Below are 21952 nucleotides of genomic sequence, written 5' to 3' on the forward strand. Positions count from 1 at the left end.
CATTCTTATAAAATAGTTATATACATGTTTAATATGAATGGATATAACATTCATTAGTACATTATATAGTCATATATAGATGCAAAATATGGAATCAACACTCATTATATTGTAGCTTTATAAATATAGATATGTAGGTTATAAATGGCTATAGTCATTATTCGAGTAATAATGTAAGCCCTACTTGGTGAGATGTGGGTGTGGCCACAGCGGAAGAACAAGTTCAAAAAGCAGAAACAGAAAACTATGTTTCCCGCACACACCTTGAGAAGGACCGGTAGGAGGACCACACACCGCTGCCCAGAGCTCCTAGTGGACTAAACCCGGTCTCAGAACCGGGACAGCACCGGGTCGTCTCAGAGCCATTGGCCGGGGCAGGGCGGCTGTGAGCGGCAGAAGGAGGTCGGGGTTCCCGCTGCTTGAGCCAACAGAACATGGAGCTTGAGAACATAGTGGCCAACACGGTGCTCCTGAAAGCACGCGAAGGTAAGGTCTCTCCTCGCCCTCCTACTCAAGCCCTCTCTCCTCCTCCTCCTCCTCCTCCTCCACCACCTCCTCCTCCTCCTCCTCGTCCTCCTCCTCCTCCTCCTCCTCCTCCTCCTCCTCCTCCTCCTCCTCCTCCTCCTCCTCACTCGGCTAGGAGAGAGGGGGTCTGGAGGTAGTGGATCCATGTAGTACTTCGTACCGAGCCAGAGAAGGTCGGTTCTGCCGGCAGAAGTCGTGACAACAGGTGTGGTCCTGCCCGGGCGCGGCAGGGCGGAAGGACATGTAACTGTCATGTAGTCGTGATGGCGACACAGCAGGTTTACCCGCGAGTTGCTGCGTCTTGCGAAACAGGATGTCTGACTGCACGCGAAGCGGGTTCACGGGTTCGAGTCCCGCCAACCGCAACCGCGTGCGTCCAGCGGAGTTGATCAATATTAAAGTGGAAGATAATAACCTGATCAATGACAGCTGGGTTAGCCTCATATACATGACTCGTTAAATTGGAGAAGAAAATGCAGCATAGAGAGAGCTTCCAACTAGTCCTGCTGTGACAGGATGGAGCCCACTGTTATACTTTGCATGTTTTATAGGGGGGCCTGTTGAAAACAAATAACCCTTTACCCTCGTAGCCGAGATGAGGTCATTAAAGGATTATTCCCTCATGTCAGTTGAGCAAATGCCCTAAATGTAAATATTATTATAAATTTTTGATATTCACCACATATGCAATGTTTATTAAGGGCTTTAGGTCTAGTATTATTGCAATATTACTTTTACTGTCAAGTGATACATTTGAGCTCACTTGGGTTAGACAACCTCTTAAAGAGCTTCTTTCAGAGTGTATATATATATATATATATATATATATATATATATATATATAAATAGATATCTGTCCCGTCTTGGCTGAGTCCAGCAGCAATAGGGCCAACCCAACCTCTGGCTAAGACCTCAGATATGATAAGATAAGGGGAAGAGCAGAGTCCTCTGATGTTGAGGTAAGACGATCGTCCGAAGACCTTTAACGAACACCCATCCTCCCTGACTACAATGCCGGAGGCACACAACAGCAGGAAGTGTGTGTGATATGTTTGCCTATCGACCCCGGGACTTTTAGGGAATTTGCATCACAGTAAAGTCGTTGTGTCTCCCCCAGAACCAGAGCTCCGGCGCAAGGAGCCGTGGCGCCGCGTCAACACACCCTTTGTCCCGAGTCCCTTCTCAAAACACACATTTGAATTTCAAATGTTAGCAGGTAGACTCAAGTTTCCCCTCCCTTCACCAGCCACTAGCAGTCTAGATAAATGTCTCACATCCACAAGCGGCCTAGAAAATCATGTAACATCCAGTAGCAGTAAAGCTAATTGTCTAACATCCGCTAGCACTCAAGCTAATCGTGTAACATCCACTTGCGGTCTAGATAAACGTCACACATCCAATAGCAGTCAAGCGAATCGTCTGACATCCATTAGCAGTTTAGTTAACGTCTCATATCCACTAGCGGTCAAGCTAATCGTCTCACATCCACTAGCATTCAAGCTAATCATGTAACATCCACTAGCAGTCAAGATAGTCATGTAACATCCACTAGCAGTCAAGCTAATTGTGTAACATCCACTAGCACTCAAGCTAATCGTGTAACATCCTCTTGCGGTCTAGATAAACTTCACACTTCCACTCGCAGTCAAGCTAATCGTTTAACATCCGCTTGCGGCCTAGATAAACTTCACATATCCACTAGCAGTCAAGCTAATCGTCTAACATCCATTAGCAGACTAGATAAACGTCCCACATCCACTAGAGGTCAAGCTAATCGTCTCACATCCACTAGAAGTCAAGATAATCATGTAACATCCATTAGCAGTCAAGCTAATCATGTAACATCCACTAGCAGTCAAGCTAATCATGTCACATCCACTATCAGTCAAGATAATCATGTAACATCCACTAGCAGTAAAGCTAATTGTGTAACATCCACTAGCACTCAAGCTAATCGTGTAACATCCTCTTGCGGTGTAGATAAACTTCACACTTCCACTCGCAGTCAAGCTAATCGTTTAACATCCGCTTGCGGTCTAGATAAACTTCACATATCCACTAGCAGTCAAGCTAATCGTCTAACATCCATTAGCAGTCTAGATAAACGTCCCACATCCACTAGAGGTCAAGCTAATCGTCTCACATCCACTAGAAGTCAAGATAATCATGTAACATCCATTAGCAGTCAAGCTAATCATGTAACATCCACTAGCAGTCAAGCTAATCATGTCACATCCACTATCAGTCAAGATAATCATGTAACATCCACTAGCAGTTAAGCTAATTGTGTAACATCCACTACTAGTCAAGATAAGTGTCTCACATCCACTAGCAGTAAAGCTAATTGTGTAACATCCACTAGCAGTCAAGTTGATCATGGAACATCCACTAGCAGTCAAGATAAACGTCTTAACATACACTAGTGGTCAAGCTAATCAAGTAAAATCAACTAGCAGTCAAGCTAATCATGTAACATCCACTAGCAGTCAAGATAAGTCTCACAGCCACCAGCAGTCAGGATGATCATCTAACCGCTTCATGCTGGCTATACTTCAAATAGAGGATTATTGCTATTTGCAGACAATGTTGCCCTTCTTGCTTCAGTCAGTTGAGGTCACAACCTCCTAGCCTGAAGGTGCCTTGGTCACAGATTTTAAGCTTAATGTTCCTACTGCTGATGTTGGTATTACAGATGGTCGTGTGTTCCTAGCTACAGTCTGAGCTTTGGGTCACAGATGGTTGTATGGTCCTAGCTACAGTCTGAGCTTTGGGTCACAGATGGTTGTGTGTTCCTAGCTACAGTCTGAGCTTTGGGTCACAGATGGTTGTATGGTCCTAGCTACAGTCTGAGCTTTGGGTCACAGATGGTCGTGTGTTCCTAGCTACAGTCTGAGCTTTGGGTCACAGATGGTTGTATGGTCCTAGCTACAGTCTGAGCGTTGGGTCACAGATGGTCGTGTGTTCCTCGCTACAGTCTGAGCTTTGGGTCACAGATGGTTGTGTGTTCCTTGCTACAGTCTGAGCTTTGGGTCACAGATGGTCGTGTGTTCCTAGCTACAGTCTGAGCTTTGGGTTACAGGTGGTTGTAGGTTGCTAGCTTCATTCTGATATTGGGGTGAAAGATTGTTGTTTGTTCCTAGCTTCAGTCTGATGTCGAGGTTACACATGGTTGCGTGGTTCTAGCTAGTCTGATCTGGTGATTACAGCTGATCTACAGTCTGGTCTTTTTTGTGATCCTATCTACGGTCTAGGCGTGGGGTTGTATGTTTGTGGCCTGAACTATGGTGTCAAGCTTTGGGTAGTTACCCAGAGAATGAATCCTAACAACACGCCAACAAATCTCAGATGAACAGGACCTTGTGTGTCATCTCTCGTGCATGTTAACCATGGTATTATTGATGTTTTAGCAGATAAAGGAACGCTCAGTAATGATTGTCTCAGGCAGTGGGCCGTGTGAGAGGGTGCATGACGGTGCGGTTATGAAGCAGAGCAGTGGCTAGTACTCAGCGATGTAGTCGGGGATGTAGTTCCCCGGTGGGGATGTGGCGGAGGTGGATGGCACGGAGACCCAGGAGGCTTCTGCCGGCCTGGGAAGGTGTGGCATCGCCCCGGTCAGTCCAATTATCTCTGCCCCTTCACATGCCTCCCCGAGACAGATCACGGGAGGACTCTGAGTTTGAATAACGGCACGGCACGGAGACGAGAGGAGGAGGCCACCGTGGGGCTGACCAAGGAGACCCAGAACCTCCCAGTTTACTTAATTTGTGGTGGTGGTGGTGCCCAAACTTTGTCCCCATGTTGTTTACTTAGCCAGGACTTTCTCATCAACAATAAAGTCGTCCTATGTTTTATCTGGCAATTATATTTGCATGTGTGTATTATTAGCTTTTTATAATGATCCTGTGTGTGTGTGTGTGTGTGTGTGTGTGTGTGTGTGTGTGTGTGTGTGTGTGTGTGTGTGTGTGTGTGTGTGTGTGTGTGTGTGTGTGTGTGTGTGTGTGTGTGTGTGTGTGTGTTACAGGGGGTGGCGGTAACAGAAAGGGGAAGAGCAAGAAATGGAAGCAGATGCTCCAGTTCCCCCACATCAGCCTTTGTGAAGAACTACGACAGAGCACCGGTACGTTTGACCTCTAACCGAGCACCCGACCCCCCTGGTGCACCCCCCACTCCGGTCCACTGGTACTCACTGGCCCCATCCCATTTCACCCCATTCCTCCCACTTTTGAAATGTCTGGCAAAAAACTTGTTGTGTCTGTTTGCGTGAACTTCATCGATGACCTCCTACTGTGTGTTCCCCCCAAACGACCCGGTTCTACGGGGGTTTTTCGCGCGATTCTACTTCCATGGAACGGTGCATAGTCGTCGTTCGCTCGGGTTGCATTATTCAACCCGAGATTTCACAGTTTGCGGTTCCTGTGAGCAGCCGCACCCGAGTGGCGTGAGAAGAATATTTGCTTCGCTTTGGGTGTGAACGGCCCTTTTGGTCATAGCAGGCCAGGGTTGTGTAGGTTTCAATCACCACCCCTTGTAGCGTTGTTCCGAGGGGGGGGGCAAGATGGGAAGGGGTAAAAATAAGAAAGTGGAGTGGGCAAGAGTCTCCATGGTAACCCCTAAGTCAAACTTTCTCTCTCCCCATATACCTCTTCTCTCTGTCTCTGTCTCTGTCTCTGTCTCTCTCTCTGTCTCTCTGTCTCTCTCTCTCTCTCTCTCTCTCTCTCTCTCTCTCTCTCTCTCTCTCTCTCTCTCTCTCTCTCTCTCTCTCTCTCTCTCTCTCTCTCTCTCTCTCTCTCTCTGACAGAGTGGTAGAGGATGGGTGAGGGAGGGGGTAGGTACATTTGGGTCGGTCATCAGTGTGTGTTTACACACACCCCTCTTCTCATGAAGACGGGTTAGTGACGCGACCCACCATGGCCCTGAGACTATCACAGCTGTCATACCGTCTGAACTACGCTAACAATGCTAGCTCACTGCCTCTCCGCGTGTGAGGCAGTGAAGGCAGCTGAGCAACTGGAAGAGAAGGCGGCAGAGCCAGAGGTACAGACCAACAGCTGGTCAGGGCCTGGACTCCACGGGGAAGGTTCTCAGGTCCATCCCCAAAGTGCTCAGTCTACCTGTAGGCCTCCTTGCAAGATGACCCCCGACCCCTCACTATATATCTATATCTATAACTCTATATCTCTCTCTATATATATGTAATTATAGATAGATAGATAGATCGATAGATAGATAGATAGATAGATAGATAGATAGATAGATAGATAGAGAGAGATGTATAGATCTATATATATATATATATATATAGAGTACCTCCCCAGGCTGGTTACAGACCTCAAAGTTTTCACACATGGAATCTTTATTCCTCTGTATCTCAACCCTCTACTGTCCTACTGTGCGTTTGTGTGTGTGTATCTCAGACAGACACACACACACACACACACACTATGAAGAGGACTTTATGTTAAGGCCAAACGGTAACTCATGACGCGTGGTCACGCCAGATTCTATCTATCTCCTTGATATTCCCTGGCTGGTTTCACCGTAGCAGCTGGTAGCGTCACGCGGAGCTTGAGAACTTCATGTGAGCGTCTTGTTACGAGCGATTGAGCGCCTCCATGCTAACCCTACACGCCCAGGCCTTTTTCCAGAGGAATCATGATGATGTTCACAAAAAGAGGATCCATAATCTATAGGGTGTGTGTGTGTGTGTGTGTGCTGGTGACAAGATAAATAACACATAGTGGGGATCTGACGAGGTGGTTTGTCTTGCTCTTTTTTCACTCTCTTAGTTTCTTGTGTATAACCACAAAGGAAACTGAAGAGGAAGTAGAGTCTCTCTCTCTCTCTCTCTCTCTCTCTCTCTCTCTCTCTCTCTCTCTCTCTCTCTCTCTCTCTCTCTCTTCTCTCTCTCTCTCTCTCTCTCTCTCTCTCTCTCTCTCTCTCTCTCTCTCTCTCTCTCTCTCTCTGCCTCACTCTCTCGCTCCGCCTCCCTCTCTCTCTCTATGATTCTGTTGCTGTGAGGCTGTATCTTTCTCTATGAGTCTGTACCTTTCTCTATGAGTCTGTCCCTTTCTCTATAGCTATGAGTCTGTACCTTCTCTATAGGCATGAGTCTGTACCTTTCTCTAAAGCCATGAGTCTGTACCTTTCTCTGTATCTAAGTATGTATCTGGTTGGGTCCTGCAAACTCTCTGTTTGGCAAAACTGGTTAGCCAGGTTGTTTTGATTTTTGGATGATCTTCCAAGTGTGTATTTGTGCATCCACAGGAAATGCCCCGAAGCTCCTCCTGGTAGAGTGCCAAGAATTACACAATATGTGTAATGTTTTCTCGATATCCAGTTTCCCTGAGGTCAGAAACTACACTAAATCAGTTCTCTCTCTCTCTCTCTCTACCTCTCTCTGTCTCTCTCTCTCTCGCTCTCTCTGTCTTTCTCTCTCTGTCTTTCTCTCTCTCTCTCTCTAGAGAAGGACTACAGCAGCCTGTGTGAGCGACAGCCAATAGGAAGACTTCTCTTCAGACAGTTCTGTGAGACGAGGGACGGACTGCGACGCTGCATCGCCTTCTTGGACGCGGTGGTGAGGACCGGTTCACACTGAGCTCTGAGACCTCTCTTTCAACAGACGTTTCCCAACACGGCCTCTGGGGGCGCTGTTGGACACCTTCCATTTGGATTGGCGAGAGATAGGTTGTGGCTAGAATAAATCTTTCGTTGGAAGATTGTGATTTGATATGAATTCAAAGCACCTCTTAACTGTCAGAGATATGAATATAACCCATCTCTTAACTGTCAGAGATATAAAAATAAACTCTGTTTACTGTCATATATGAATATAGACGATCTGGTTATTATCAGAGATATGATTAAAACAGTTTTTAATCTTATATACCAAATATATACCCGAGAGAGAGAAACAGAGACAGAGACAGAGACTGAGATACAGAAAGAGACAAAGAGAGAGAGAGAGAGAGAGAGAGAGAGAGAGAGAGAGAGAGAGAGAGAGAGAGAGAGAGAGAGAGAGAGAGAGAGAGAGAGAGAGAGAGAGCTGGAGAGACAGATATAGAAAGAGAGTGAGAGAGAAAGAGAGATTAGAGTCATGTATTGATCCAGGGGATGGATGGATGATGGGTTGAGGAAGCCATTATGGAAGGATGAATGTGTGATGAATACTAATGACATGATCGATGGCTAAATGGGTGAAAGGATGGTGGGTGGATGAATGACGTGTAGTTGCATTAACGTAGGGCAGATAAATGGGATTACTGATGTGGGTTTCATGTGTTGGCGTCCTCGGTTCTTCATCTGTGATGTTTCCAACTCCATTAGCGGAGGAAGCTATTGATCCATACTGCCAAGAGACTTTAGTTCACTTATTCTATAATGGAGGACCTCATGTTTCACTCTTTCCCTCCACCACGCGTAGGATCTGGAAGCACGGCACGTTATTTTACTGAAGTACAGGATTAGCCTGGCTATTGCCAGACCAAGCTCAAGCGTAGATTTGACGTTGGTCTGGGGAAGCTGCTGTGATTTTCTTCAGCACAAGAGGAGAGATCAACGGGCCTAGTTGGCTGCTTGCCGTCGCTTCCCTGTCGTCATTGTGTTAAACCAGCCAATAGCACGCCAGGTGGAAAAGCCAGCTCGGTGATTGGCTCCCGCAAAAACGTATCGGATGCAGAAAAAAAATGTAATGCTCTTCTCCAGACCCTTGTGCAGGGAGAACTCAAATCGCCAGTAGAATGGGCGGGGCTACCTATAGTACAGGATATTACTCTAAATTAGTTGGAAGTACAATCAACTATTGCTTTAAAGGACCTGAAAGTGCAGCATATATATGTACTAAAGGACCTGAAAGTACAGCATATTAATGTACTAAAGGACCTGAAAGTACAGCATATTATTATACTAAAGGACCTGGAAGTACAGTATATATTATACTAAAGGACCTGGAAGTACAGTATATATTATACTAAAGGACCATGAGTACAGTATATCTTATACTAAAGGACCTGGAAGTACAGTATATAATATACAAAGTGACCTGGAAGTACAGTATATAATATACAAAAGGACCTGGAAGTACAGTATACTGTATAATATGATGTTTTTCTCCAGGCAGAGTATGAGGTCACTCCAGATGAGAAGAGGCAAGAATGCGGACAAAAACTCCTCGACATCTACTTCAAACCAACGGTAAGCAACACACTGCTAGCATGACATAGCATGTGGTATAGCAAACACGCTAACACACATGATACAGCATGCACAGGTAACACAACCATCATGACATGCTTTATTTAAGACGCTGTTAGCGTGATATAGCATGCAACAGCAAACAGCAAGCATGATAAATCATATTTAACACACTGTAAGCATTGTATAGCATGTACTAGCATAGCTAGTGCACTACTAGCTGATATGGCATGTAGCATAGCTAATATTCTATTTGCATAATATAAAATGCAGGGTTACATGTTATAAGATATGACACAATATTAAAGGAGACATATTATGGTGTTTTCCCAACAAGTAAACATAGTATATGAGTTTTTTAAGCAGTTTAATGGAAATAGCTTTTAGGAAAAAAAGAACTCGCCTACCGCTATTCCCGTCTGTTTCAGTCCCTTCAGAATGCGCTGTTTCTGGTGTCTGTAGCTTTAATGCAAATGAGCTGCTGCCCATTGACCAATGAGCTGTCAGGGTGAACCACAGCATGGAGGAGAAGGGATTGTGGCCGATTGCAGATTCCCGGAGCTCTATATCTATATAATATAATATGATATAATATAATAATAATAATATTATTATTATATAATATATAGATATTTATATAATATTATTATTATTATCGGATGATATTATGATTCTTAAAGACTGCTTCTGACATCTCTGGTACTTCCACAACAAGTAAAGACTCGTAGTGGGGGTTATCTCGGACATGGTTGAAAAGAAATTGGGGGGGAAAAAGGAACTTTGGCCTTGACTCTCTCTCTGCAGTCCATATTGAACCGCGACATGGAGGAGAAAGGGATTGTACCCCCGGAGCTGAGCTGCCGGACTGCCGCCGAAGCTCCCCCTGCCGGAGCTGCCGGACTTCCACCGGAGCTTCGGCCGAAGTCCGGTGGAAGCCCGGGAGCCTCCCTGCCAGGCGCTCACATGGCAAACTGACAAATCAGACATCCGTTTTTTTTATGGAGTATCCCTGCTTCTGAAATGTGCGAACATCTCCGCCCAGCGCTCGTCCGCTGGTCCAACAAAATCGTAGCTATGCTCTGATTGGAGGGGGGTGGGGAAGTGGGAGGTATGATTCAAATGTGCCCCCTTCCTACGTAGGAGGGGGCGCAGAAACTAACTCGCTCGTTTGGTAACTATAGGCGGGGTACTTTCAGAAATGCATATCTTCAAAGTTTGTATGCGTGTGGCAGCACCAGAGACACAAAACAACACCCCACATCCCAGGAAAAGTGTTGTTTCATAATATGTCCCCTTTAACACGTGTGTGTGCGTGTGTGTGTGTGTGTGTGTGTGTGTGTGTGTGTGTGTATAGTCTAGTCATTACATGCAGGAGCTGGAAGCGGAGATGATGGGTCAGTGTGTTGACAGACTGAAGGAGGAGGAGGAGGAGGTGTCCAAGGAGCTATTCAAACACGCTACCAAGTAGGATCTCTGTCTGTCTGTCTGTCTGTCTGTCTGTCTGTCTGTCTGTCTGTCTGTCTGTCTGTCTGTCTGTCTGTCTCTCTGTCTCTCTGTCTGTCTGTCTGTCTGTCTCTATCTCTCTGTCTCTCTATCTCTCTATCTGTCTGTCTCTCTGTCTCTCTATCTCTCTATCTCTCTGTCTCTCTGTCTCTCTATCTCTCTATCTGTCTGTCTCTCTGTCTCTCTATCTCTCTATCTCTCTGTCTCTCTGTCTCTCTGTCTCTCTATCTCTCTGTCTCTCTGTCTCTCTATCTCTCTATCTCTCTGTCTGTCTGGCTCTCTCTCTCCATCCGTCTGGCTCTCTCTCTCTCTCCCTCCCTTCAACAGGTGAGGCTGATAAAAGATTGCATGGGTCTGACAGCCAGCCAATCACCATGCAGGGAATAATATCAGGAAGTGGGTTTGAAAAGAGGAACTTGTGGAAACAGGACTTGAGGTTCAGATCCTCTGCGGAGATGTCTCCACACGACAAGAAACAGATCTTTATTATACTGATTAGTACTACTCTACTACTATACTATAGTACTTTGGTATTACAGTACAGCACACAGCTATACTGTGATACTGTAATATAGTATGACTACTTTGGTAGAATATTGTGGTATTACAGTACAATAATGCGCTGTGTTACTGATGCATTCCTCTGTCACTTTTACCTGTTACCTCCAAACCAAACTATGAATGATATACACATACAATAATAAAGATCAGTAACAAAATCCGAGTATGGATGCAGTGTGATATAAATCCTATCTGGTTCCATTTAAACCCTGCAGTGTGAATCGTGAGATGACCTCATGTTGTCATTCAGCCATTCATTCCATGAAGTCTCTGCACTGTGAAACCAAAGCTGATGTTTCCCCAGGCTGGTCCACGAGTACCTCAGCATGGCTCCCTTCTCAGACTACCTGGACAGCATGCACTACAACCGCTTCCTCCAGTGGAAGTGGTTAGAAAGGTAGGACCCTTAACCCTGGCCCTTATCTTACGCTAGGGTGAGTGCTGGACCACATCTCACAAGCGTGTGTCTCACCCCAACAGACAGCCGGTTACCAAGGGAACCTTTCGTCAGTACCGAGTCCTGGGCAAAGGAGGCTTTGGCGAGGTGAGGCATCGACTGTTCTATATTGTCCTATACTGTTCCCTAAGCAGGTTCTCAGCTTTTAGTTCTATACTGTTCCCTAAGCACGGTCTCAGCTTCTAGTTCTATACTGTTCCCCAAGCAGGGTCCCAGCTTCTAGTTCTATACTGTTCCCCAAGCAGGTTCTCAGCTTCTAGTTCTATACTGTTCCCCAAGCAGGTTCTCAGCTTCTAGTTATATACTGTTCCCCAAGCAGGGTCCCAGCTTCTAGTTATATACTGTTCCCTAAGCAGGTTCTCAGCTTCTAGTTCTATACTGTTCCCCAAGCAGGGTCCCAGCTTCTAGTTCTATACTGTTCCCCAAGCAGGTTCTCAGCTTCTAGTTCTATACTGTTCCCCAAGCAGGTTCTCAGCTTCTAGTTCTATACTGTTCCCCAAGCAGGGTCCCAGCTTCTAGTTATATACTGTTCCCTAAGCAGGTTCTCAGCTTCTAGTTCTATACTGTTCCCCAAGCAGGTTCTCAGCTTCTAGTTCTATACTGTTCCCCAAGCAGGTTCTCAGCTTCTAGTTCTATACTGTTCCCCAAAAAGGTTCCCAGCTTCTAGTTATATACTGTTCCCCAAGCAGGTTCTCAGCTTCTAGTTCTAAACTGTTCCCCAAGCAGGTTCTCAGCTTCTAGTTCTATACTGTTCCCTAAGCAGGTTCTCAGCTTCTAGTTCTATACTGTTCCCTAAGCAGGTTCTCAGCTTCTAGTTCTATACTGTTCCTCAACCACCAGCAGGCTATCAGCTTCTAGTTCTATACTGTTCCCTAAGCAGGTTCTCAGCTTCTAGTTCTATACTGTTCCTCAACCACCAGCATGCTATCAGCTTCTAGTTCTATACTGTTCCTCAACCACCTGCGGGCTATCAGCTTCTAGTTCTAAACTGTTCCGCAACCACCACTAACTTTTGCTATTGGGTAAATCGTCTCCTGCGGTGAGCAGACGGCAAGCAGCAGCCTGTGCCCAGCTGATTATCAAGTAGACGCAACCTTAAGTGATTTAGGTCCGATCTTTGGAAGCTTAACTATTGGTTCTTCGTCCTTGTTTTGTCATGCAGTGGGGTACTGATGAATGAGTGAATGTCCCCCAGGTGTGTGCGTGCCAGGTGCGGGCCACCGGGAAGATGTACGCGTGTAAGAAGCTGGAGAAGAAGAGGATCAAGAAGAGGAAGGGCGAGTCCATGGCGCTGAACGAGAAGACCATCCTGGAGAAGGTCAACAGCCGGTTTGTGGTGAGTCTCCCGCACTGCCCACTCACAAACACCCTTTAACCCTGCGTGGTTAAAGGGTGAAAAAGTTTAAAAAAGTATATTAATACACCTTTCCATGTCAGCTAATGAACTTGGTCTTGGAGAGGCTTGGTAGTGGAATGAAAGTAAACTCCACCCATAAAATCAGCCTTGAGGAACAGAATTACCCCTCACATTATTTGCTGATGTTTCTGCACACCTTGATAACTCTTAATAACATCAGTAGTGCATAATGCACACCTTGATAACCCTTAATAACATCATTAGTACTTGAGGCGTAATGCACACCTTGATAACCCTTAATAACATCATTAGTGCATAATGCACCCCTTGATAAACCTTAATACCATCATTAGTGCATAATGCACACCTTGATAACCCTTAATAACATCATTAGTACTTGAGGCGTAATGCACACCTTGATAACCCTTAATAACATCATTAGTGCATAATGCACCCCTTGATAAACCTTAATACCATCATTAGTGCATAATGCACACCTTGATAACCCTTAATAACATCATTAGTGCATAATGCACACCTTGATAACCCTTAATAACATCATGAGTGCATAATGCACACCTTGATAACCCTTAATAACATCATTAGTGCATAATGCACACCTTGATAACCCTTAATAACATTATTAGTGCATAATTCACACCTTGATAACCCTTAATAACATCATTAGTGCATAATGCACACCTTGATAACCCTTAATAACATCATTAGTGCATAATTCACACCTTGATAACCCTTAATAACATCATTAGTGCATAATGCACACCTTGATAACCCTTAATAACATCATTAGTGCATAATTCACACCTTGATAACCCTTAATAACATCATTAGTGCATAATGCACACCTTGATAACCCTTAATAACATCATTAGTGCATAATGCACACCTTGATAACCCTTAATAACATCATTAGTGCATAATTCACACCTTGATAACCCTTAATAACATCATTAGTGCATAATGCACACCTTGATAACCCTTAATAACATCATTAGTGCATAATGCACACCTTGATAACCCTTAATAACATCATTAGTGCATAATGCACACCTTGATAACCCTTAATAACATCATTAGTGCATAATGCACACCTTGATAACCCTTAATAACATCATTAGTGCATAATGCACACCTTGATAACCCTTAATAACATCATTAGTGCATAATGCACACCTTGATAACCCTTAATAACATCATTAGTGCATAATGCACACCTTGATAACCCTTAATAGCATCATTAGTGCATAATGCACGCCTTGATAACCCTTAATAACATCATTAGTGCATAATGCACACCTTGATAACCCTTAATAGCATCATTAGTGCATAATGCACGCCTTGATAACCCTTAATAACATCATTAGTGCATAATGCACGCCTTGATAACCCTTGATGACATCATGTTCTGTGGTCCCCAGGTGAGTTTGGCGTACGCCTACGAGACGAAGGAGGCGCTGTGCCTGGTACTGACGCTGATGAACGGGGGCGACCTCAAGTTCCACATCTACCACATGGGCGAGAGCGCCCTGGAGGAGGAGCGGGCCGTGTTCTACACCGCCGAGATCTGCTGCGGCCTGGAGCACCTGCACCGCGAGAGGATCGCCTACAGGTGGCCAACACCTCCGCCTGTAGTCGCTATACCGCAGCTAGTAGAGCACCTACGTCTCCGCCTGTAGTCGCTATACCGTAGCTACTAGAGCACCAACATCTCTGCCTGTAGTAGCTATACCGTAGCTATTAGAGCACCAACATCTCTGCCTGTAGTCGCTATACCGTAGCTACTAGAGCACCAACATCTCTGCCTGTAGTCGCTATACCGTAGCTACTAGAGCACCTACACCTCCGCCTGTAGTCGCTATACCGTAGCTATTAGAACACCTACCCCTCTGCCTGTAGTCGCTATACCGTAGCGACTAGAGCACCTACACCTCCGCCTGTAGTCGCTATACCCTAGCTACTAGAGCACCTACACCTCCGCCTGTAGTCGCTATACCGTAGCTATTAGAGCACCAACATCTCCGACTGTAGTAGCTATACCGTAGCTATTAGAGCACCAACATCTCTGCCTGTAGTCGCTATACCGTAGCTACTAGAGCACCAACACCTCCGCCTGTAGTAGCTATACCTTAGCTACTAGAGCACCTACACCTCCGCCTGTAGTAGCTATACCGTAGCTACTAGAGCACCTACACCTCCGCCTGTAGTAGCTATACCGTAGCGACTAGAGCACCTACACCTCCGCCTGTAGTCGCTATACCCTAGCTACTAGAGCACCTACACCTCCGCCTGTAGTAGCTATACCGTAGCTATTAGAGCACCTACACCTCCGCCTGTAGTCGCTATACCGTAGCTACTAGAGCACCAACATCTCTGCCTGTAGTAGCTATACCGTAGCTATTAGAGCACCAACACCTCCGCCTGTAGTAGCTATACCGTAGCTACTAGAGCACCTACACCTACGCCTGTAGTAGCTATACCGTAGCTACTAGAGCACCTACACCTCTGCCTGTAGTAGCTATACCTTAGCTACTAGAGCACCTACACCTACGCCTGTAGTAGCTATACCGTAGCTATTAGAGCACCTACACCTCCGCCTGTAGTCGCTATACCTTAGCTATTAGAGCACCAACACCTCCGCCTGTAGTAGCTATACCGTAGCTATTAGAGCACCTACACCTCCGCCTGTAGTAGCTATACCGTAGCTATTAGAGCACCTACACCTCCGCCTGTAGTAGCTATACCTTAGCTACTAGAGCACCTACACCTCCGCCTGTAGTAGCTATACCTTAGCTACTAGAGCACCTACACCTCCGCCTGTAGTAGCTATACCTTAGCTACTAGAGCACCTACACCTCCGCCTGTAGTAGCTATACCTTAGCTACTAGAGCACCTACACCTCCGCCTGTAGTAGCTATACCTTAGCTACTAGAGCACCTACACCTCCGCCTGTAGTCGCTATACCGTAGCTACTAGAGCACCTACGTCTCCGCCTGTAGTCGCTATACCGTAGCTACTAGAGCACCAACATCTCTGCCTGTAGTAGCTATACCGTAGCTATTAGAGCACCAACACCTCCGCCTGTAGTAGCTATACCGTAGCTACTAGAGCACCTACACCTCCGCCTGTAGTAGCTATACCGTAGCTATTAGAGCACCAACATCTCTGCCTGTAGTAGCTATACCGTAGCTACTAGAGCACCTACACCTCTGCCTGTAGTAGCTATACCTTAGCTACTAGAGCACCTACACCTCTGCCTGTAGTAGCTATACCGTAGCTACTAGAGCACCTACACCTCTGCCTGTAGTAGCTATACCTTAGCTATTAAAGCACCTCCGCCTGTAGTAGCTATACCGTAGCTACTAGAGCACCTCCACCTCTGCCTGTAGTAGCTATACCTTAGCTACTAGAGCACCTGCACCACGAGAGGATCGCCTCCAGATGGCCGGCGCCGCGAACACCTCGGCCTGCAGTGCAACTTCACTAAACTTAGCTAGCAGCGCGCCTACAGCCTAGCCGGCAGGTCATTGCAGTACACTGCATTAGCTTACGTCCGCCATAGTGCATTAGTGCACGCCACACTGCATTAGTGCACGCTACACTGCATTAGTGCACTAATCCAAATTGAATCTCTCTGATTTTAGGGACCTGAAGCCAGAGAACATTCTGCTGGACGACCACGGTGAGTAGCTGCTGGTAACTCAGGATCGGTAGTGTGAAGGAGGTAAATGAATGGTGTTTTACAACGTGGGCTCCTCTGTGTGTGTGTGTGTGTGTGTGTGTGTGTGTGTGTGTGTGTGTGTGTGTGTGTGTGTGTGTGTGTGTGTGTGTGTGTGTAGGTCACATCCGGATCTCAGACCTGGGCCTGGCCGTCCACGTGCCTGAAGGAGAGAGCATCAAGGGCCGGGTTGGCACCGTGGGATACATGGGTACCTGTCTGCCTGTCTGTCTGTCCGTTTGTCTGTCCGTCTTTTTGCCATTTTGTTTGTCTGTCTGACTGTCTCTCTATTTGTCTGTCTGTCTGTCTGTGACTGTCTGTCACTCTGCCTGTCTGTCTGTCTCTCGGTTTGTCTGCCTGTCTCTGTCTGTCTGTCTCTCTGTTTGTCTGCCTGCCTGTCTGTCTGTCTGTTCTTAACGCTGAGCCATAACTCATCACCCATGACGACAAGAGTTGTGAAACATTGGCCGTTTTTACATTTGTTAGATTTGCCAAAGGTTCTGAGGCCGAATCAGCACAGCGAAGGGATTTAGACCAAAATGTCTGGTAAAGATGTTCTCTGATCAGTGGTGAGACGGTCGCCCTGATTACCCAGACCGCCGCGTCCTTAAAGGTCAAAGCGAGCAGCAGACGAACAGCGTACCACGACTACCAAACGTTATCCTCCGTGACAGCAGACTGTTTATGATATAACCCATTATCATCACCTTCCATGGACCCCCACTGTGTCACACTCAGGACCTTCAGTGGGACACCTCGTGCCTCACACACACACACACACACACACACACACACACACACACACACACACACTCACTGTGCGGGCGCTGTGGGCCCCTTGAGGGGTGCAGTAAGGCCTCCCTCTACGCGGGGGGCGCTGTGACGCTGGTGTGTGACTGAGTCTCTCCCCCCGCCCCAGCCCCCGAGGTGGTGAAGAACGAGCGCTACTCCTTCGGCCCGGACTGGTGGTCCCTGGGGGTCCTGCTGTACGAGATGATCCAGGGCTCCTCCCCCTTCCAGCAGAGGAAGAAGAGGATGAAGAGGGAGGAGGTGGAGAAGCTGGTGACGGAGCAGAACGAGGAGTACTCGGACAAGTTCTCCGACCTGTCCACGTCGCTCTGCCAGATGGTACGATGGTCTCTCTCTCTCTTTTTCTAGTGTTTGATCGCCCCTCTCTCTCGCTCTAGTGCTTGATCGCCCCTCTCTCTCTCTCTCTCTCTCTCTCTCTCTCTCTCTCTCTCTCTCTCTCTCTCTCTCCTGTTTGATCGCCCCTCTCTCTCTCTCTCCTGTTTGATCGCCCCTCTCTCTCTCTCTCCTGTTTGATCGCCTCGCTCTCTCTCTCCTGTTTGATCGCCCCTCGCTCTCTCCCTCCTGTTTGATCGCCCCTCTCTCTCCTCTCTCTAGCTGCTGGTCAAGGAGCCGTCTGAAAGGCTGGGCTGCCAACAGGGCGGGGCCCTGGAGGTGAAGGCCCATCCCATCTTCAGCTCCATCAACTTCAAGCGGCTGGAGGCGGGGATGCTGCCCGCGCCCTTCATCCCTGACGTGAGGGAACCCCCGTCTCCATGGTTACCGAGCCAGTACCACTCCGTCCCTGATATTTATTGACCCAGTGTGTGTGTGTGTGTGTGTGTGTGTGTGTGTGTGTGTGTGTGTGTGTGTGTGTATCTTTCTGTGTGTGTGTGTATCTTTGTGTGTGTGCGTCTGTATCTTCGTGTGTGTGTGTGTGTATCTTTGTGTGTGTGCGTCTGTATCTTTGTGTGTGTGCGTCTGTATCTTTGTGTGTGTGTGTGTGTGTGTGTGTGTGTGTGTGTGTGTGTGTGTGTGTGTGTGTGTAGCCCCAGGCCATCTACTGTAAGGACGTCCTGGACATCGAGCAGTTCTCCACGGTGAAGGGGGTGGAGCTACAGCCCGAGGACGAGAGCTTCCACAGCCAGGTCTGCAGCGGCTGTGTGTCCATCCCCTGGCAGAACGAGGTCCGTCTCTCTCTCTGGTGTCAATCATCTGTCTGTCTGTCTGTCTGTCTCTCTCTCGTCTACAGCGAGCGGGTTCAACGGGTCTCCTGAGGGGGCTTACAGGGTGCTCAGACTGATTTCTAGGGTGTTTAGAGGGACGCTCATGGGGTTAAAGGGATGTTCGAGGTCCTTAGAGGGAAGTTTAGGGTGCTTAAATTGGTGTTTAGTGTATTGAGAGGGATGTGAAGGGTGTAAAGAGGGGCGTTTAGTGTGTTTAGAGGGATGTTTAGGGGCTCCGACTGATGTTTAGGGGCTCAGACTGATGTTTAGGGGCTCAGACTGATGTTTAGGGGGCTCAGGTTGATGTTTAGGGGGCTCAGGTTGATGTTTAGGGGGCTCAGACTGATGTTTAGGGGGCTCAGGTTGATGTTTAGGGGGCTCAGACTGATGTTTAGGGGCTCCGACTGATGTTTAGGGGCTCAGATTGATGTTTAGGGGGCTCAGGTTGATGTTTAGGGGGCTCAGACTGATGTTCAGGGGGCTCAGACTGATGTTCAGGGGGCTCAGACTGATGTTCAGGGGGCTCAGACGGATGTTCAGGGGGCTCAGACGGATGTTTAGGGGCTCAGACTGATGTTTGGGGGGCTCAGACTGATGTTAGGGTGCTCAGAGTGCTGTTGAGGGTGCTAACTCGTGCCCCCTCCCCAGATGGTGGAGTCGGAGTGCTTCGGGGAGCTCAGCGTTCTGCATGCCGAGGGTCCGGTCCCCCCGGATCTGGACTGGAGGGGCCAGCCGCCCCCCCCTCCCAAGCAGGGCATGATGCACCGGATGGTAGGAAGACAGGTGGGGGCCCCCACTGCAGCCCCCCCCCCACACCAGCCAGCCCCATAGGCCTAGAGTACACCAACACTACACAAGCACTACACCGACACTACACCGACACTACACCAACACTACACTACACCAGCACTACACCAACACTACACCGACACTACACCAACACTACACTACACCTACACTACACCAACACTACACCAGCACTACACCTACACCAGCACTGCACCTACACTACACCGACACTACACCTACACTACACCAACACTACACCAACACTACACCTACACTACACCAACACTACACCAGCACTGCACCTACACTACACCAACACTACACCTACACCAACACTACACCAGCACTGCACCTACACCACACCAACACTACACCAGCACTGCACCTACACTACACCAGCACTGCACCAACACTACACGAACACTACACCAGCACTGCACCTACACTGAACCTACACCTACACTACACCAACACTGCACCTACACTACACCAGCACTGCACCTACACTACACCAACACTACACCAACACTACACCAGCATTACACCAACACTAAACCAGCACTGCACCTACACTACACCAACACTGCACCTACACTACACCTACACTACACCAACACTACAGCTACACCACATCTATAGTACACCAACACTACACCAGCACTGCACCTACACTACAGCAGCACTGCACCTACACTACACCTACACTACACCACATCTATAGTACACCAACACTACACCAGCACTGCACCTACACTACACCAGCACTGCACCTACACTGCACCTACACTACACCTTCACTACATCTACAGTACACCAACACTACACTTACACCAACACTAGACGTACGCCAACACTACACCTACAGTACACCAACACTACACCTTCAGTACACTAACACTACACCTATAGTACACTAACACTACACCTATAGTACAAAAAACACTACACCTATAGTACACCAACAACACACACCACTACATTGATAGTACACCAACACTACATCTATAGTACACCTACACTACACATATGGTACAACAACAATACACCTTTAGTACACAAACACTTCATCTATAGTACACCAACGTGTACACCCACATTACACCTATAGTACACCAACACTACACCAACACTACATGTATAGTACACCAACACTACACCTACAGTACACCAACACTACACCTACAGTAGACAAACAGTAAACACCACATAGCCGCTACAGCGATAGCTTCACCCAGAGCTCCAGGTCCCTGCAGGGGCTTGACGTGTCCTGAGTCGCTGTAGGGTTTGGGGTCTAGCTCCACCGAAACCATCCCGAAATCCTCTATCTTCTAAATTGTACGGACACACTGGATGGTCACCAACCCTATGCCATGTTTTCTACCGTATTTTATAGTTTACATGGTGTAGCTACATACCCAGTGTCCCGTACAGCGTCTTTGTGTTCCGTATTTAATCCCGAATCATATGCAATGAGAAATCCTCTCCCTCTGTCTCCCTCTGCAGGGGTGCTGTGGTAACTGCAGCGACAGCGACGAGGAGCCGACCAGACTGTAACAGACACGGGACAACCGAGAGTTTGACGGTTGGATAGATGGACGAGTGAAGGGACGGAGACAGACGGAGAGGCAGAGGAGACTCCTTTCTACCCAACTCAGGATCTGGACTTGTTTACAACTTTTGTACATTTGTATTTTTAGGATGTATGTGAACAGATATGTCTCAGGATGTATATTTTGTAGGCATAATTAAGTATGTTTATTTAAAATGTGAGAACGAGGCTGGCACTGTGTCTGTGTGTTTGAACCCCACACACACACACACACACACACACACACACACACACACACACACACACACACACACACACACACACACACACACACACACACACACACACACACACACACACACACACACACACACACGAACAAAGTGCCTTGCTCGGCGGCTTCAAGGCAGAGGACTCCTTGCTTGCTTGATCTGATATTACCCAGCATGCCCTGTGGTACGGATAGAGGTAAAACAAAGTAAATCGTTTGAAGTCTTGGGACCAATCCCGCCTGCACAGGTTGGGCACTTTAGGGAGCTCCTTTGATGTCCTAAAAGGTTTCCACACAGACGGCTTGGAGCTGTGTCTGTCTCCGCTCCATCACCGAGAGGCGATGTGTCCGGGGGTGTCTGTCCGTCCGTCCGTCCGTCCGTCCGTCTATCTGCTCTGCCTCCCTCTGAGGTGCTTCTCCACGAGGGAACCACGGCGCCATTCCAATGGTCAAAAAGTGACTTCCTGTCTCCTTTCCTAACCACTTTTCCTTGAACTTGATGGAAAACGTCAAGAGGTCAAGGGAAGATGTGAGGTATAAGTCGTGAAACTACAACGTGGTGAAGACGGACTGCCGACAGCCCAGCTGTGATGCTTCTCACCGTGTGGTTTCATGCAGTCTCTCTTACAGGGACGACCCGTTGAAAGATACTGTATACAAAGACTTCCAGAGGCTCCCAGACACAAGAGTGAATCTAGTGGGGTTGTCCCATTGGGAGTGGTTGCTCGCGCTCACGTTGACTGTCCACATTCGTCCGCAGCCCGTCTCCCAGTTGGAGAACGAGCAGACATAAGTTTGGTGCATCCCTCGTGTTACCTCCGAACTCCAGTAAGGATTAGCGAGTGGATTCATGATGTGTGTTGTTTGTTCTCTGCTGCTCTTGTTAAGATTTGAGAATTGTGAAGGAGAATCAAGGACATGGGAGCAGAAAGCAAGATTTAATAAATCGTAATAGTGGTGGACCCCACCTCAATTCCCCGCCCTTCACACTGTTCACACGTG

At 47.4% G+C, this 21952-nt stretch overlaps 1 protein-coding gene across 2 annotated transcripts; it reads left to right on the forward strand.

Annotated features, from left to right (window-relative positions):
• Positions 1–217: 217 nt before the first annotated feature.
• Positions 218–21332, forward strand: grk6 (G protein-coupled receptor kinase 6). 2 transcript variants are annotated; one of them, XM_056595001.1, is made up of 16 exons: positions 218–486; positions 4547–4642; positions 6987–7099; positions 8638–8715; positions 10070–10179; positions 11084–11176; positions 11260–11323; positions 12432–12572; positions 14033–14223; positions 16256–16293; positions 16451–16540; positions 17249–17457; positions 17734–17871; positions 18165–18302; positions 18990–19124; positions 20634–21332. In XM_056595001.1, the coding sequence occupies exons 1-16, from the start codon at positions 435–437 to the stop codon at positions 20682–20684; spliced, it is 1737 nt and encodes a 578-aa protein (XP_056450976.1). In that variant the 5' UTR covers positions 218–434; the 3' UTR covers positions 20685–21332. The 2 variants fall into 2 exon arrangements, with proteins under 2 accessions (XP_056450976.1, XP_056450977.1); XM_056595002.1 differs by having other exon boundaries at positions 18990–19112.
• The last annotated feature ends 620 nt before the right edge of the window (positions 21333–21952 follow it).

The sequence above is a fragment of the Gadus chalcogrammus genome, chromosome 7 (genome assembly GCF_026213295.1).
Source record: "Gadus chalcogrammus isolate NIFS_2021 chromosome 7, NIFS_Gcha_1.0, whole genome shotgun sequence".
Taxonomy (NCBI): domain Eukaryota; kingdom Metazoa; phylum Chordata; class Actinopteri; order Gadiformes; family Gadidae; genus Gadus; species Gadus chalcogrammus.

Bases quoted from the DNA above. Each gene is read 5' to 3' on its own strand.
- grk6 (XM_056595001.1), top strand. From the start codon at position 435: ATGGAGCTTGAGAACATAGTGGCCAACACGGTGCTCCTGAAAGCACGC. The intron at 487-4,546 runs GTAAGGTCTCTC...TGTGTGTTACAG, and splicing joins GCTCCTGAAAGCACGCGAAG to GGGGTGGCGGTAACAGAAAG. The intron at 4,643-6,986 runs GTACGTTTGACC...CTCTCTCTCTAG, and splicing joins AGAACTACGACAGAGCACCG to AGAAGGACTACAGCAGCCTG.